Source organism: Sus scrofa, chromosome 6 (genome assembly GCF_054392235.1).
Source record: "Sus scrofa isolate SSC_HxYL_T2T_F1_AM1 chromosome 6, Sscrofa_HxYL_maternal_Yorkshire_Landrace_v2.0, whole genome shotgun sequence".
Taxonomy (NCBI): domain Eukaryota; kingdom Metazoa; phylum Chordata; class Mammalia; order Artiodactyla; family Suidae; genus Sus; species Sus scrofa.
In genome coordinates, this window is record NC_139388.1 from 79,133,441 (window position 1) to 79,150,704 (window position 17,264).

The following is a 17,264-nucleotide window of genomic DNA, read 5'->3' on the forward strand; positions in this document are numbered from 1 at the left end:
AGAACCCAGCTAGTAGCCATGGGGAACGCGGGTTCAATCCCTTGCCCTGCTGAGTGAGTTAAGGATCCGGTGTGGCCGTGAGTGTGGTGAGGGTCACAGACAGGGCTCAGGTCTGGCTTTGCTGTGGCCGTGGTGCAGGCCAGCAGCTGCAGCTCCAGTTCAACCCCTAGCCTGGAATGGTATGCTGCAGGTGCAGCCCTAAAATATATATAAAACAAATGTACCAATCCATTGGGGGATGTTGAGAGTGGGGAGGGATGTGCGGGCGGTGGGGGCACAAGGGAGATGGAAGCTCTCTGTACTTTCTGCTCAGTTTTGCAGTGAACCTAAAACAGCTCTAAAAAATGAAGTCGAATAAAGTCCATCCAGCCCCAGCAAGAGGGCCTGTCACGAAGCCCGCATTCCACCATGGTTGAGGGTGAACCCATGGAGGAGTGTAGAATTTGGACAGATGGGAAGAACGGGTTCCAGGAGGAGGGGGAGATGTTGAGGACATGGCACCCGGAGTCGAGTCTTGCCGGGGCCCCAGGGGAGAAGCGGAGGTCACCCCTGGGCCGAAGCCACGGAGGACGATGGGGGAGCGTCCTCAAGGCAGGCCCTGTGACAAAGCAGTGAAGGAACTCGGCACATTTATCCTGGAAAATAGATTTAGGGAGAGACATGACAGCCGTCCTCAAATATTTAAAGGGCTGCCTCATAAAAGAGAAATAAAACATTTTCAATGAGCTCCAGGTGACAGAACTGAGCTCAGAGACCAGAAATCTCAAGGAGACAGCTCTCAGCTAAATATAAAAGAGTTCCCTGGTAATTGGAGCCTTCCAGAGAAAGCATGGACCTTGGACTTAAAAAAGGATCAACAGAACAATAACAGAGCAGAGGTCACCTCCTCTCTGAAAACAGGGGAGGGGGAGGCTAGGGTGAGTAGTTATTCCCGAATTGCAGGTAATTTAGTGTTTGCTGTTTGTCTAGGAAATAGATTTGCAAGTGCAAAAAGAAGACATCTTAAATAATAAATTAAATGACGCACTGGCCATGGTAGAAAAGACCCAGAAAACAAAGACAGCTGAGTGTCTAAAGGCAGAGAGCCTCACCATGCAATTAAAGGAAACAGTAGCTGAACTGGAAACTGCCAAGACAAAGATGGTGAGTTGGTGCCTCTGGGGATGGGAGAAGTTTCCCCTCCGTTGAAGATCTCAGTTCTAGGAGGATGCGTGGTTTAGACCAGGGCTTCTTGGCCTCCACACTGTCCGTGTTCGGGGCTGGCTGACTTTCTTGTTGGAGGGGGTGGGGGTAGGGGGATATGTGACAGCAACCCTGGCCTCTACCCATGAGTTGCCAGCAGCACCTCCTCCAGCTGTGACCACCAAAATCACCCTCTATTGAGAAGTATTCATTTAGCATAAAAGGTAAACAGAGGCTGTGCCACCCTCTCTCGAGGGCCTTCTAAGATGCTGTCATTCCAGGTCTTCATGGGTTGGGGCTGAAGGACGGAGCAGCCCCAGAATTTAGGGATCAGTGACTATTCCCCAGCCTTCAGGATAAAGTTTTTCAAAGTTAGCTCGGCATTCAAGGCCCTCCGCCAGCAGGGCTCCATACCACACTCACCTGTCATTCATACATTGAACAGACAGGTGTGTAGACAAGGATGAGGATGGGATCTGGCAGAAGTGTACCAGGTGAATCTGAGATGGACCAGAGCTGGAGACACCGGCTTGGGGTGTGGCATGTGGTGGCCGGCGATGTAGGCCAGAATCACAGGACAGAGGAGGGGAAGCAGGGAGTCGCTGTCGAGAGAGTTACAGGAGAAGTGGCGGGACTTGATAACCGATTGACAGGACAGGCGTAGAGGGGAGGGAAGAGCCAAGGGCAGGGGGTGGGGGCGGTGGAGCTTGATGGCACGTGGAAGTGGTGGACATAGAGAGGTGGGGTGGGGGTCTCTTGCGGGGGAGGGACTCTCTTCTAGAGATGATGAAGAATTCAGATGGAGGCGAGGGTAAGGGTATCAAGGTTCAAAAATCGCCAAACTTTCAGGGCACAATAGATTGGGGGGAGGAGGCAAGACAGGAGGACTAAATGTGAAAGACAGATCCCCGTGGGGCGTGGGGTGATTGTTGAAAAGAGTGGGCGTGTGTGAGCGTCTCAGGCAAAGAATCTTCACATCTGAAAGAGGTCAGAGGCCCAACGTGTTAACTAGGAATTGGGGGGCAAGAGGGTGATGTCATCCAAAGATCAGAGGAGGCTGGGAGGGGGGTGGGGGGGAGAAGTGGGAGGGAAGCAGGTGAGACACCGAGACCCAGGGTGGGAGAACACTTGCAGGCAGAGAGCACTGTCGAGGGGAGGGGGGGGGCAACCACTGGCAATTTCTGTTTTCAAGAAATCCAAATTCATTGCTTTTTTCTTGTAAGACTGTCCTCATTAATTGAACAAATACTGAGCATCTAGGTCTCAGTGCTGAGGCAGGGATCTAGGCACTGACGCTGAGGGCACATCGGTCTATCAGAAAGAGCACATGGGTCTATCAGAAAGGGCACGTTTCTGCTCTCACGGAGCTTATCTTGTGGTGGGAGTGAGAAATCAAGAAATGAGATCATTCAGATGGTGGTAGGTGCCTCGGGGAAGAGAAGACAGGATGACGTCCCCTTTAGATAGGCAGTCGGAGAGGGCCTCTCCAATGAAGTGACATTGGAGCTGAGGCCTGACACACTAGGAGTCCGCTGTGCAAGGAGCTGGAGGATTGTACCCTGCAGAGGGAACCGCACATGCAAAGGTCCTGGGGTGGGGCCGAGTGGGTGCCGGCGGATGCAGAGGTGAATGTTGCTATTGTTGTTGTCATCGTGTCTGGCTCCGAAGCTCTCGCTGACCGTGTCTGTTTTCCCAGATCATGATGGAGGAGCGGATACAGCGGCTACAGCACACAGTGAGGGCCCTCCAGGAAGACCACGAATCCCAGAAGCACGGATTTGAAAACGAAATCATGGAGTACAAGGAGCAGATCAAACAGCACTCCCAGACGATCGTGAGTCTGGAAGAAAGACTCCAGAAAGTGACCGAGCATCATAAAAAAATAGAAGGAGAGATTGCAACGTTGAAGGACAACGAGCCAGGTTGGTCCAGAGAGACGCCAAGGACATCTGAGCGTTCAGGGCAGGTTCTGATGACCCTGGGGGTCCCTGTGGGCTGATGGACAAGAAGAGTCTGCTGCGCCTGGTTTAAAAGCCCCTTTATTGTCTGGAGGCCTCTTTTCTTCTTGTCATACAGCAAGGTTAGGCGCCCTCAAGGCCAGGTTCACTCAAGTAACAGCAATGAGCAGGGACAGCCTTTGTGCCAAGCCGGTCAGCCAGCGAGAGACACAGGCTGCCGGGGCTGCTGGGGCGTCAGAGCAGCTCCCTGGGAATCAGTTTCCACATGGAAACATCCCATGCAGGGGCCTTTCCAGGGCGTCTCTCTGCCATCAGCAATTTGCGACTTTGTCTAATGTACTTTCGTAACCAGCTGGGGTTTATCTCTTGAGGAAAAAAAAAAAAAAAAAAAAAAAAGGCTGAATAAAAGAACTTGGAGTTGTGAGCCCTTGATTTGCCCTGAATGACCAAGGTGATGCATAAAACTAAACAGCGAGCTTGTTGGAAAAGAGTTCTGGAAGCCGAGGCCTCAGGCCAGGGTTTCTCATCCTCACACTAGTACCGCCTTTGGGCTGGACAAGTCTTGGTCAGGGGCTGTCCTGTGCCCTCTAGGGTATTGAGTGGCACCCCTGGCCTCTGCCCACTGGATGCAATAGCCCTCATCCCCACCCCAGTGTAACAAGCAAAAATGTCTCCAGAGAGGGCCATGTGTCCCCTTGGGGTAAACTCAGCCCCAGTTGAGAACCCTGGTCCTAGTCTCAAGCCAGTTGACAAGCTGTCAGGGCTCGCTTCATGCGTTCCTTCATTCAACACACTTAACTGAGCATCTCTTCTGTCCCAAGCTCATTCTGGGCCCCAGGGGTTCCGTGATGGCCTGGCCAGGCAGGTCCCTGCAGTCAGCCAAATCACTGCCCTGGCCGGGGACCCGGGATGAACAGGGCACCATGGCAAGGCTGGGGCAGGACTCGGTTTCCCAGCCCAGGTCCAGCCAGAGGGAGGGTGTTTACGAAGGGACCCAAGAGTGACTACATCTTTGTCACCCCACCCTTAGGTCCCTGCCAGCCACAGGTACCTGTCAAATGAATAAATGAGTCTCGGAGGGTGGTGGGGAGTTGGGGGGGAAAGGAAGGCAGTGGGCTGAGGAGTAAGAGGGAGCTGAGGACAGGACGAGAGTCTTGCCTGAGCAGAGAAGAGGAAATAGGGCAGGAGGTGAGACCCAGAGGTTAGGCTCCTTCTCTCACCGCTTAGCTGAGTGGTCACCGGGCTGGTCCACCACTCCTGCGCTCATCTCCGTATTTGTCAGTGGAGTCAGCGACCCCTGCCTTAGTGAGTAGCTGGAAAGACTTGAGGCCAAGGCGCTCATCTGTGGAGGGGGAGGGGCGGGGCAGCCTGGGGCACTGACCCCGCATGGTTCTCATTAGAGGGCTGGGGGCATAGGGAAGGTTTATAAGTTGAGAAAGACACAGGTGTGTTGATAAGCAAAGGGGAAGGAAACGTCCATTGCACAAGGGCTGTGATGACGCTCACCTGTCCCTCTGACTCAGCCCAGGAGGGGGACGTGCAGCAGCGGGACCCTGCAGCAGCGCCTTCGTTGGAGAACAGTGGCAAAGACACAGTGTGCGACCATCTGATGTGAGTACCTGGCCGAACCCCTGCCCTGGCCCCATCGTCAGAATATGAAAAGGGTTAAGTCTGGGCTCTTCTTGCTGCTCTTTGAGTTTCTTGATTCCTTCAGCAAGTCAGGTGTCAATCTATGGAAAGATCTGGGTCCATCTGTGTTCTGACCCAACTCAGCACTCTCCAGGCATGTGGCCCTGGGCAGGTCACGTCACCTCCTGTGCTCGGCTTCCCTGATTGTGAGATCAGGAGGTACAGGAATGCCAGCTAATGCTGTGATTACCTGTCCCCACCCCCCCCACCACCACCACCCCCGACACATACCTGCTCAAAGCCAGCCTGTATCATTAGCAGGTTTCACTCCTCTGAGACCCTGGATGGAGTCAGGGTCCTGGAGAGGTTCCAAGTTAAAGCTTGGGCCAAGTGACCTTGAAGCTCCCTCCCAACCCAAAATCCATACCTCACACCTCAAGGAGCTGACAGTTTGTAGAAAAACAGAACCCGCAGAGGGGAGAGATCCTGAGAGCTATGCCAAGCGGTGGACGAACAAGAAGGCAGGAAGGTGATGTGGAGAAAGGGTTCAGAAGGGTCTCAAAGAATACAAACCACTGGCCTGAGCCCTGCACCAAGTACAAGCTACCAAAGTCTCACGTCACAGGGGTTTTACCCCAAAAGACAAAGATGCTCCGAAGCCCAGCCTCTGTGTTCTGAGAAGTTCCTAACTGACTCTTCCTGGTGGAAAACACTCTCTCTAAAGACAGCAGGAGGAGTTCCCATCGTGGCTCAGTGGTTAACGAATCCGACTAGGATGCAGGTTCGATCCCTGGCCTCGCTCAGTGGGTTAAGGATCCAGCGTTGCCATGAGCTGTGGTGTAGGTCGCAGACGCTTGGATCTGGCATTGCTGTGGCATAGGCCAGCGGCTACAGCTCTGATTAGACCCCTAGCCTGGGAACCTCCATATGCCTGTGGGTGAGGCCCTAGAAAAGACAAAAAAAAAAAAGTTAAAGACAGCGGGAGCCACAACCTGGAGAAGAATCAGCGTCACGTCGCTCTCCTCTAGTGCATGTCATTAGCTGTGTACACCCTTGAGTCTTAGAGTTTCATCCCTGAGCTGGAAGAGTTATAAGCCAAGGAGATTAGACAGACACACACAGACACACACACACACACACGCATGCACGCACGTACATGTATAGTTATATCCTTCCCAGTCACCACCAATCTTTCTTTCTTTATTCTGGTTTGCAGACAGCCAGTATTTTGCTTTATTCCATACACACTCTACCTTCAAAAGTCCGTACAAGAGGAGCCTGGATTTCAGAAGCCTGTGGACTCAAGTGACATCAATACCCGCCCAGAGACTGAGGCTCTTAACCCCCTTTGGAATGTGCAAGACTGCAGCTCTTCCTCCTGCCCTGTACACACACACACACACACACACACACACACACACACACACACACACCCGTGCCTTCCTCGGGGCTGAAGTGTCTTCACACCTGCTCAGAGCACATCCTGTGTCCTCCCCACAACCCCCATCGGGGCACCTCGCCCACCATCACTCTGTGCCGGTTCCCATGGAAACCATCCTCCCTGTCAAGCACCCTGAGCCTCATGGTACCAAAGATATCCTGCCCTCTGGGGCGGCATGGGCACAAGGAGCAGCCCTCAACCCTCTGTCCCTTGGTTTTCTGGATCCTACAGCCCACTCTTCCGCAAAGGGTCGCATGAACACCACTCACTCACATGGCGCCACCTCCCTCCACCAGGAATTAAAAGAAGCTGGTGAGAGGACAGATGCCATAGTGTCCTCCACCTCTCTCCTTCCTCGTCTTCACAGAACCCCTGAACCCACAAAAAAATAGTCTTCCTTCTTCTTTCCATCAAAGAGCAAAAGTCCACTAGAGCATTGGTTCAGGCTGATAGAGGCTTGAGCAGGAACAGGTGTCACCCTCATAGGAGTTGTCTTTCAACCTCAGAGCAAAGCCAGTGCACCCTTTGTTCTATCTCCTTGTGTTTGTCATTAATGAATATGCATCAAAATGGATTTTTGTTTTGAGAATTTTTAAGAGTGTGCTTATCGCTCTTGCTCGGATCTTGGTATCACCTGGACCACCGTTGATTGAGGTTCACTTTGCCGTTGTACTTGACCCCTTCCGGGCACTCGAGACACCACGGAGACTGAGTTGAACTGACTTGGTCTGTTTTTGTGAATTTCAGAGAGGATTTATTGACTGCTCAGAAGGAAATCCTGTCTCAGCAGGAGGTCATCATGAAGTTAAGGAAAAACCTTACTGAAGCCCACAGCCGAATGTCAGACCTGAGAGGTTGGTGCAGTCGCCTGTGTCTCTTGATTTCCTGGCCCACTTTGAGAAAGAAAAGAAGTGGGTCTGAAGGGTTGGAGAGCTGGCCATGAAAAATCCCTCTCAACCCACTTCCCTGGGCTGTCACAGGACTTGAAACCCAGGGTCTGCGAAAGCTCTATCCTGGGTGTGACATTCATTCCACTTGATACGGGGCCACAGGGAGTGTTCTCAGATGGCTCGGGACCTCTGGGCAGAAATGTAACTTTCTTTTTCAAGGAGAATCTCGTTTTACCCCAGAGGCTTCACTGGGAGCAGAGACTTTGCTGGGAACAGAGGCTTGGAGGTCAGTCATGAGCCCCCCGGGCGGCCCAGCCTGCACAAGCCCTGACACTCACCAGCTCAGTGTCTTACAGTAAAGTGTTCTCCTGGGCCTCCCCTTCCTCTGATGCAAAAACGCCTGCAGCACACCTGCCTTGCAGGGTTGACATGAGCTTCAGGAAGAAATAGCTCTGGCGTCCGCTCTCTTCTGGCTGGACGTGAGTCTGGCTGGTAGGCCTACCTGGCTCCTCTTCTCTTCTCCCCCAACATTAATTTCTGCCTCCCTTCTTCTTGCTTCTTAGAGCTGACCTCTCTTCCCCATCCCTAGCTTCCATCAAGCCAAAAGGCTTCGGCAGATAGGAGGAGCTGGGAGATACAGTGAAGTTTGGGGAAGCGGCAGGAGGATGGGGAACTCGTGTCTTGTCCTCATCTCGAACCCTGTGCAGCCCTGAGCCTTCAGTGGTATCTGCTCCCCGTGTCTGGACCTGTTAGGCATTTATGGCAGAAATTTTCTTTTCTTTTTTATGGCTGCACCCGCGGCATATGGAAGTTCCTGGGGCCAAGGATTGCCTCCGAGCCTCAGCTTCAACCTGTTCCACAGCTGTGGCCACATCCCGATCTTTCACCCACTGTGCAGGGCCAGGGATCCAACCCGCACCTCCACAGCAACCTGAGCAGCTGCAGTCAGATTCTTAACCCAATGCGCCACAGTGGGAACTCCAGAAATTTTCAAAGAGTGATTTTTTTCCGTACTAAAGCGTAAGGACGTGGCGGAGAGGCTGCCATTCCCAGTGCTAGAATCAGGAGGCGCTGGCCCCAGTTCTGAATCTGCTGTTTATTAGCTGGGTGACTTTAGGCAAGTCACTAACCTCAGAACCTCAGTCTGCACCTGTGACATGGGGGTGTTACCGGCTGCTGCCCTGCAGGGTTGCTATGAAGATTCAAGGCAATGTACTTATCTTAGTTTGGAAGCAGACCCCAGCAGAATTCCGCTGGTTTATTTGAGAAATGTCCCCAAGAAATAATAGCGGTGGAGGTGAGTGAGGCAGGAAAGAGAAGAAAGCAGGTAAGGGCTGTGTGGTCAGCCAGTGGGCACGGTGGGCGACTGCAGCTTAACTCCCCAGGGGCTCCTGGGGGGCAGCCTGGTCACGTGCCTCTGGGTGCCCCCCTGAGATGGGAGGGAGCCAGGCTGTGTCCTTGTCTCCACCTGTCCTTAGTTGGAGCCCTGTTTCCCGGCAGACACAGGAGCAGAGCAGTCTCCAGAGGCCTTAGAATGCCTTGGGCAAACAGATGCAGAAACAGGCAGCTGACAGTCGGGTCGCCAGGGTGCCATAAAATGCCAGAGGCACACAGGCCCAGACAGCTGGGGTCAGGCAGGAGCCCAGGCTGCCTCACGGAGCCAGAACTCACTAAAAAATACTGCTGCAGTGCTAGGTTGCTGGTTTTTGCAAAGCCACAAACAGGCCTCTTGGTTATTACGAAAGCCCCCCAAGGACTCTTGGAGGGTGGACTGCTTCATGGTTCTTGGAGGCCTGGCAGATCTGCTGCCGCCCCAGTGGAGCCCCGAGTCAGGAGACCCCTCTCATTAGCTTTCACGTGGCTCCCAGGGGAACTTAGCGAGAAGCAGAAGATGGAACTGGAGAGGAACGTGGCCCTGGTCCAGCAACAGAGCAGCGAGCTGAGTGTGCTCAAGGAAAAGATGGCACAGATGAGCAGCCTGGTGGAGAAGAAGGACAAGGAGCTAGAGGTCCTCAAGCAGGCGCTCAGGTGTGTTGGAAGGTCTGCCTGGCACAGACAGGGGGGCTTAGTCAGAGCTGGTCGAAGGGTTGAATAAGTGAGTAGATGACTGAATGGATGACACGCATCTCATTGCTTCACAACCTCATCATTCAAAACAAAGCTTTGCTGAGTTCTGTGCATCTCAGACATTCCAGCCCAATATTCCAGATAAGTCTCAGCTTGCAGGCCTCTTCCTCCAGGAAGCCCTCCAGCACTCACCCTCGCCCGACAGTAGCCAAGAGCTCCTGTTCTGCCTGAAGTCACTCAGCGCCTGCACTCTCCTGACCTAACCCGTCTCACACAGTCAGGCTGCCGCTGCCTGTTGAATTGTCTGCCTCCCCCGCAAAGGCCCCTGTGTAGACCTTCCCTGCTCCTGACTTCCCGGCATTCACCCAGTGCCTGGCATGTCGCAGAACTTCATACACATTGACTGAACAAGTGTACAAACTGGAGGGGTCAGGTCAGCTCAAAGCAAATATATTGCTCTTGTCCCATGGAGTCATCTGAAAAATACACACGAGTTTGCATTTTTATCAAAAGCTTATCCATATCTTGATATAAGATTAATGTCCTTCCCCAAAAAAAGTTTGAATAAAATTCATATCTCATGTGCCTCAGGGCTCATGGCCAAGGCAGATTTACCCAGTGGTTAAAAGAAAAGGCTTCAGACCCAGGCCACTTGGGCTCAAGGCCAGGAGCCTTTATCTACAAGCTCCATGACCACAGGCGGTTGCTGCATGTCTCTTTCCTTGTCTGTAAAATGGGGCAAGGAGAGTCCCCAGCTTATGAGAAATAAAAGGGTTGACACATACAAAGTGTAGAAACAGCAGACACTGAGTAAATACCCCATAAATGCCGCAGCAGGTGCCCCGCAGACCCAGTACAGAGCGCAGGGGTGGGAGGGTGCCTACCTGCCTGGTCCCTAGCCTGTGAGTCCCCGGAAACTCAGTCCTCCAGAAAGCTTCGTGCAGGAGGCTTAATGGCTCCAAGACTTCAGTGACCTGTAAAAATGCAGTCCCTTTTCCTGTTCTGCTGGCGGACACCAAGGTAAGTCCTGGTTTCCGGAACCACATGCTGCCAGCCACTCTGCTGCCCAGCGACTCATCTTCTCTGCCCCAGGGCCTCTCAAGAGAAACACAAACTCCAGCTGCACAAGGAGAAGGAGCACAAGCCACGGAACGCGACCCAGACATGTGACATCTCGGTGCAGATAGAACCAATCCACACAGATATTTTCCTGAGCAGCCAAGAGGTGAGTACCTGCCCCATCCTGGGACCCTACAAGGACAAGTTAAGAAAGAACCCAGGAGTTCCCACTGTGGCACAGTGGGGTCAGTGGTATCTCTGGCGCACTGGGATGCAAGTTCGATCCCCCACCCAGCACAGGAGTTAAGGATCCAGCATTGCTGTGGCTGTGGTGTAGGTTGCACCTGTGGCTCAGATATGATCTCTGGCCTGGAAACGCCATAGGCTGTGGAGCAGCCAAAAAAGAAAAACAAAAGAAAGACCCCAGTGGTGGCGTTCTTTGCTTTTGAATACATCTTCATTCTAAGTTCTAAAAATATTGCTTGCTCACATGAAATGTTTAAAGTTAAAAAGTAGAAGTCCCATGTCCAGACTCACAGAGGCTTTGGCTATTGACAGCTTGGCGTGTCACGTGCCATCAGCCCCTCTCGTCCCAGAAACGGCCACATCCTCATACAGTCGGACTGTGCAGTGGTTCAAGCAGGCTTAGATCCTGTCTGCCCGGGTTCCAGTCCTGACTCCTCCACTCAGAAACCCCCATGACCTTGGGGACGCACCTGGGTGCCAGTTCCCTGGTCTGGAAAGTGGGAGTGACACCCGTCACCACCTCATGGGGTCGTTGAGAAATAAATTTTATTTATCCACAAAACTCGCACAAATTTATACATACATGTATTTATTTAACAGAGGTTTTGTGGGGGTTTTTTGTTGTTTTTTTTTTTTTTGCAAACTGTGGTATCAAGCCATATGTATTCGGCAACTTTTTTTCCCCACATCACACTATTTAATGGGTCTGTTTTCAAGGAAGCGGGTGAACATCTCCCTCCTTCTTTTAAACAGCAGCAGGGAATTCCACCCTTTATCCAACCCATCACGATGGACCTTTAAGTTGTTTCTCCTTCCACACGCTGCCGCAGTCGTTAATCTTTGTAGGTGTGTAGAACAGAGTCCGAGATGCCCAGAGGACATCCTAAATTGTGCTCATTGGGGCACACGGCCTTCCCAGAGAGCCGTGCCCTTAATGCCCCGCGGCTGACTCTTGCCAACCTCTGCGCAGAAGCCTTTGTGGGCCTAGAAGTCCCAGCTGCGCAGCACGGGGGTCACATCTTTGAGCGAGAAGAGCCTCCAGCGCGACGTCCTGCATGGTGGCACTCACACCTGTGCCCGTGACCGGGGCCATGGTGCTCGCCGTTGTCCTTGACCGCCCGACGTGGGCAGGGTGCTTCCTCGAGGGCCCAAGCTTCCTGTCCCTTCCCCTTCGCCTTTTGAAACTCGAGAGCGGTTTCAGTAATGGGCTTTGGACTGTCCCTCGGAAGCAGGGCCAAATGTGTCAGCTCGCCTTCCTGCTTTCTCAATGATGCCTTTCCCCTGCCAACAGCGCGAGCCAGGGCCGCACGCAGCGGGAAGCAAAGGGCTCGGTGGCCCAGCCAGCTGTCCCTGGCACCAATTGCCGTCCAGAGAACCTTAGCAGAAGTGGCTCCTTGGGGAGGGCCGCCCGGTGCGGGGGCTGCAGCGGGTTCACGCAGCCCTGAGCTCCGTGGGGCCGGAAGCAGGTCCCGCTCCTGTCAGAAGCTAAACTCTCAGCACTGGCCCCGGCCCATGTTATTCATACATTCACCAGCTGCTGAGCACCTGCTGTATACCAGGCCCTGTGCTGGGCACAGCGGAGGCTGCCCAGGTCCCTGCCCACGCCAGACCCCTTCCAACTCTGCATGTGTTTACTGGATGCCTGTGATTTTTAGATTCTATTATAAGGCAGGATTAGTTGAGGAAGGGGGAGGGAGGCTGCAAGATAAAAGGAAAAAAAGGATTTGTTCTTTCTCAGAACGGCTTTCCACACTTGGGCTGCTTCCTGCTTTCTAAACCAGAGTGGGTCAGAGGGCTTAAGAGTTGCATGAGAAAGAATCTCCATCTTCTCTAAATAAACAAATTCCCAGAAGAGCCATGAGTAAGGGTCACATCGGGCTCAGGCGAGCTCTGCAGGCGGAGGAAGACTGCCACCAAGCCTCGCTGCTGTGGCTGCCCCCCCAAGGCCAGTGGCCCCTGCCCTCCTCTCCATGCTCCAGCACGTGTGTGCACACACACTCACACTCCGCACCCAATGAACACACACAACATTCCTGACGGTTACTCCCAGGGCAAACATACACCCCCCCAAAAGAGGGAGGCCGAGTGTAGAAACGGCCCAGGAAGTGGACCAGCCTGCAGCCTGTAAGCAGACTGGAGCCAGGGTCGGGGGCTAGAGAGGTCCTACTAAGTGCAGCCAGGGGTGGAGCGCCCCCTTCTCTCAGGGGCTGAGCCCCAGTCCCTCTTGGCTCCATATTTACCAAGACCCTACTATGCTCAGCACAGCCTACACCAGAGACAGCCTTTGCTCTCACAGCGCCCACATTCTGGAAAGGGAGAGAGACAGGCAATAAACAAGTTAACATCAAATGAAATGTCTGCGGTGGGGGAGTGCTTTGAGGCAAGAGACAGCAGAATTCAGGGCAGAGCAGCATCGTGGAGGGGCCCTTTGGGACAAGGTGGTGGGGAGGCCTCTCCGGGGGAGACGGGAACGGAGCCTGAATGAAATGAAGGAACGAGTGATGGGGGCGCAAGGGGAGGAGCAGCCCCAGGAGGACCTCAGATGACACTGCTGGGCTCCTCGAGGGAGGCTGTGGGCCTCGTGCCCCTCCCTGGCCAGCATGGGGCCTGGCACGTGTCATGTGGGCCTTTAATTGGCATTTGATGACTCAAGGAAAGAATAGCAAGTAATTGCCTCTCTCCCTCTTCTCTGTCCTATTTTCCTGGTAGCATTTATCAATTTCTGGAATGATTTACATATCTGTCTGTTTGTTTGCTGTGTCCCCCATCACCAGGACACAGAGTCTGTGACAGCAGGGATTTTGCCAGTTTCATTCACTGCTGAGTCCCCCGAGCCTAGAACAAGGCATGGCACATAGACATGCTCAGTAAAGCCTTGGTGATGTGAATGAATGAATGAGTGAACGAATGAATGAATGACTCACCCTAGAGAAGCGTCCTTTAATTTGGAGTCTGTGACTGGACTTGGGGGGGCAGTCCCAGAAGTTGTATGCAAATTTGTGTGTGAATTGTTCTGGAGGAAGGAACCTGCCCTCTTCCTAATCTCGAAAGGATGTGCATGACCCTTAAAAGATGAAGACGACCTTCCCTTGTCTGTGCCCTTCGTAAACCCAGCTCTAGCTGCCACGTTGGAGAATATTCCCATCACTGCAGAAAGTTCTGCCCGACCATGCAGCTCCGGAGGCTCTGGAAGTCTCGATGGAGTGTTTTCCTTTCTCCAGACCTGCGGCCCTAAAACACCAAAAAAAAAAAAAAAAAAGGTGCCCTTCCAGGCATGGAATTTGATACGGTGGTTCAGAGATGAGACCAGAGGGACCACAAGTGGAAACCCAAGCTTAGAAGAATATTAGAAGAAAAAAATAAAGCACAGGGAGGGAACACAGAGCAGATCTCTTATTTATAGTGACGCTAAGTAGGGAGGAAAGTGGGAAGTCTTCCCAAAGGTGACTCTGTACTTGCCATGAAGTTTTTAAATTCCTTCTCTGCTGAAGCCCCTTCCTGATATTTTCCAAGGTACCAAGTGACAGGGTTTCTGCTATCCACGAACTGTTCTTGTTGCTTCAAGTGTGAGAGAGATTCTGACCCCTAATAGAGCTGCCGTCTGCACCTTTCTGGCCACAGGAGCAGTCCTTCAGTGATCTGGGGGCCAAGTGCAAAGGATCCCGACACGAGGAAGTCATTCAGCGTCAGAAAAAGGCCTTATCTGAGCTTCGTGCTCGAATTAAAGAGCTGGAGCAGGCCAGCTCGTCAAGTAAGTTTCCTCCTTCCCACTGGTTCCCTCTGAGCTCAGAGCGATGGGCCCCAGACTCGAGGGTTCACTTTGGGGACGGATCCATTTGCCAAGAGCACCATCTTCTACCCCCCTCATTTCCTAAGTGAAAGGACGTTAGTAACACAAAAAAGAAGAGGGCAGAAACGATGTCAGAGTCAAGGGCAGGCCTTGATATTAAATAAACACAGTTTCATGAAAAACTTACTACACTGTACTTCTTTATCTTATTTCACGGTGGCCCAGTGGAAACTTTGTCATGGACCAACACGGTGCAAGGATGGATCTTGGGGAACTTCCTGGAATAAATTTAGCCTGTTTAGAAGGATAGGACTCTCGAGTTCCCTTCGTGGCTCAGCAGTTAACGAACCCAACTAGCATCCATGAGGACGCAGGTTCAATCCCTGGCCTTGCTCAGTGGGTTAAGGATCCAGCAGTGCGGTGAGCTATGGCACAGGTTGCAGACGCAGCTCGGATCCCACGTTGCTGTGGCTCTGGGGTAGGCCAGTGGCTACAGCCTGGATTCAACCCCTAGCCCGGGAACCTCCACATGCCGAGGGTGCTGCCCTAAAAAGACAAAAGATGAAAAGAAGGATCAGGCTCTCAAGAAAGCGAGCTTGCTGTTGGATGGAGCCCTGGGCTAGGACCCAGAAGCCTGGGTTCAAGTTCTGTCCTACAGCTGATGGTTCACCCTCAGCGCCTCGGCCCTGTGTGGCTGCAGCTGCATATTAGCTGTGTAGCCTCAATTATTTCTCTTCTCTGGCCTCAGATTCCTCACCTGCCAAGGGAGGATGGTGGAGCTTAGACCTGGCCTGTGCCATGTGTCCAGTAGATAGCAGCTCTGATTATTACAGGCATCCACTTCTTCCTGAGCCTTCCTTTTGAGTCTCCAAAATTTCTTTTCTAGATCACGAGGAACACATGGATGAATCATTTCTAGATTTAAAGACTCTCAGGATGGAAAAAAATGCCCAGAAAATACTGGATGTAAAACCTGATTTACCAACTCTTTCAAGAGTAGAGATCCGAATGGTAAGCAGAGCAAACTATCTCTGCAGCGACTGACCCATGGAGAGGGTGGGCACGAGGGCAGACCCAGCCTTGGCCCTGGCCCTGCAGTGCACATCAGTGGTCCGGGGCCAGGTCCTCCCGGATGGGCTAATTCCCGTATCAGCTGGTTGGAGCCTGGCTCTCCCAGCCGTCTGAAGTTGCAATAGAAAGGCAGCCTCGCTTCATGCACAGGATGCTAGAGCGTTGCACTGATGTTGGCCAGGTCCATCTCGGGCCCTCCTTTTTCACATCATGTGTTGTATTCTGCAGAAAATATTCAACAGGCTACATTATGGCCATGAGGTTACCCAAAGTTTGCTCTTTGCTGTAAACTGAAAAACATGAACACATAAGAGTAGCGGAAAGGAGCCACGATTAAGAGGACACAAGTTCTGGAGTCGGAGACGTGGGCCCTGATCCCAGCTCCGCAAGCTGAGTGACCTTGAGTGGGCTCTTAACCTTGCTGGGACTCCGTCTCCCCACTGTAAAATGATAATGGAAAAATGAAAGGCACTAAGTATGAAGAGTGCTTATCCCAGTGCTTAGCTTGTGGTGAACACTTAATAAATGGTAACTGTTATTATAATTAAATAGTATTTAAACAGCTTTAGTCAAGAAAACTTCCCATTCTTAGGGGACATAGTTCAATATGCCAGCTGTTAGGTTGAAGGTGCCCTGTAATACCCTAAATGGATGCTTGATTGGCCATTTGATTGACACATGACGGTGGACAGCCCAGGTCAGCATTCATCACAGGATCTGTCGGTTTGCTGCTGCAGCTGGATCTAAACCATCCATGGGCTTTTGGAAGAAATAAAAAGTTATCCTAGGGAGTTCCCCCTTGTGGCTCAGCAGTTTATGAACCTGACTAGTATCCATGAGGATGTGGGTTCTATCCCTGGCCTCGCTCGGTGGGTGAAGGACCTGGCGTTCCTGCAAGCTATGGCATAGGTCACAGACGCGGCTTGGATCCTGCGTAGCTGTAGCTGTGGCTTGGGCTGGCAGCTGCAGCTCCATTTCCACCCCCTAGCCCAGGAAAAAGTCATCCTATCTGTACCAGCATTCTCTCCAACAACTCTCCTGGACATTTGCTAGAGATGTGAGTCCTCAGAAACGTGTTGATTTTCTTGATAAAAATCAAACCCTCTTTTTCCAGGGTTGGAAGTGGAGGGACCCTCTCCAGGCGGGGAGCTCAGCTGGGTATTATGTCTTGAGCTGCTTCCAAGATTTACCTTCTCCTTGGCGACAACTCCTCATCCCACCGCTGACACCATAGAGCAGGAAACCTCCCAACTCTCAGTCCTCCAAGGCTGGCAGTAATTAAAAGGAGAGAAGGAGCAGGAGGAAGAGTAATGATACCTATTAAGTGCTTACGGGAGTTCCCTTGTGAAGCAGCAGGTTAAGGATCCGGCATTGTCACTGTAGCAGCTCAGGTCACTGCTGTGGCACTGGTTCAGTCCCTGGCCTGGGAACTTCCACATGCTGAGGGCATGGCCAGAGGGAAAAAAAAAAAAAAGGATAAGGGCTTCCTGGGTACCAGGCACTGAGCTCAGCCCTCTATACGCATAGTCTCAATCCTCTAGGCTGCCTTGTGTTGTCTCCATTTAACAATAAGAAAATTAAGGCTTCAGAAGGCCAAGTACTTCATCCAAGTTCACAGGGTAATGAATGTGGAAGCCCGGACTGTGTCCCTGGTGGCCTCTCTGCTAGCCTGCAGAGACAGGGTGGGGACTGCATGAGTGAATCCTGTAGCCCAGGCTCTTCCTTAGTGACCCTCCCTCAGGAAGAGGGGGCCGCAGGAGAGGAGCAGAGGAACAGCTCAGGGGGGCAGGAAACACCCAGAGGCATCTCAGGTTCTTTTTGGAGCAGACCTGCCCAGTTTATTGCCATCTGCAGCTACCCTCTTTTTTTTTTTCTTTTCACTTTTTAAAGTTTTATTGAAGTGCAGTTGATTTACAAGGTTGTGATATTTT

General features: G+C 52.3%; 1 protein-coding gene across 48 annotated transcripts in view; it reads left to right on the plus strand.

Moving 5' to 3' along the window:
- The window catches only part of FHAD1 (forkhead associated phosphopeptide binding domain 1), a 132,943-nt gene that overhangs the window by 100,732 nt on the left and 14,947 nt on the right, over positions 1 to 17,264 (plus strand). For 31 of the 48 annotated variants that reach the window (XR_014807085.1, XR_014807084.1, XR_014807087.1 and 28 more), the window contains 8 exons: positions 970 to 1,143; positions 2,879 to 3,104; positions 4,664 to 4,751; positions 6,958 to 7,064; positions 8,969 to 9,128; positions 10,260 to 10,392; positions 14,094 to 14,223; positions 15,149 to 15,273. Coding sequence is in view for 26 of the 48 variants with exons in the window: in XM_084962882.1 (XP_084819008.1) it covers positions 970 to 1,143; positions 2,879 to 3,104; positions 4,664 to 4,751; positions 6,958 to 7,064; positions 8,969 to 9,128; positions 10,260 to 10,392; positions 14,094 to 14,223; positions 15,149 to 15,273 (1,143 nt within the window). In the remaining 22 variants the exon portion in view is untranslated. Of the gene's footprint in view, positions 1 to 969; positions 1,144 to 2,878; positions 3,105 to 4,663; positions 4,752 to 6,957; positions 7,065 to 8,968; positions 9,129 to 10,259; positions 10,393 to 10,784; positions 11,045 to 14,093; positions 14,224 to 15,148; positions 15,274 to 17,264 lie in introns of those variants that run through there. The other 17 variants (XR_014807099.1, XR_014807100.1, XR_014807090.1 and 14 more) reach the window with 5 other exon arrangements.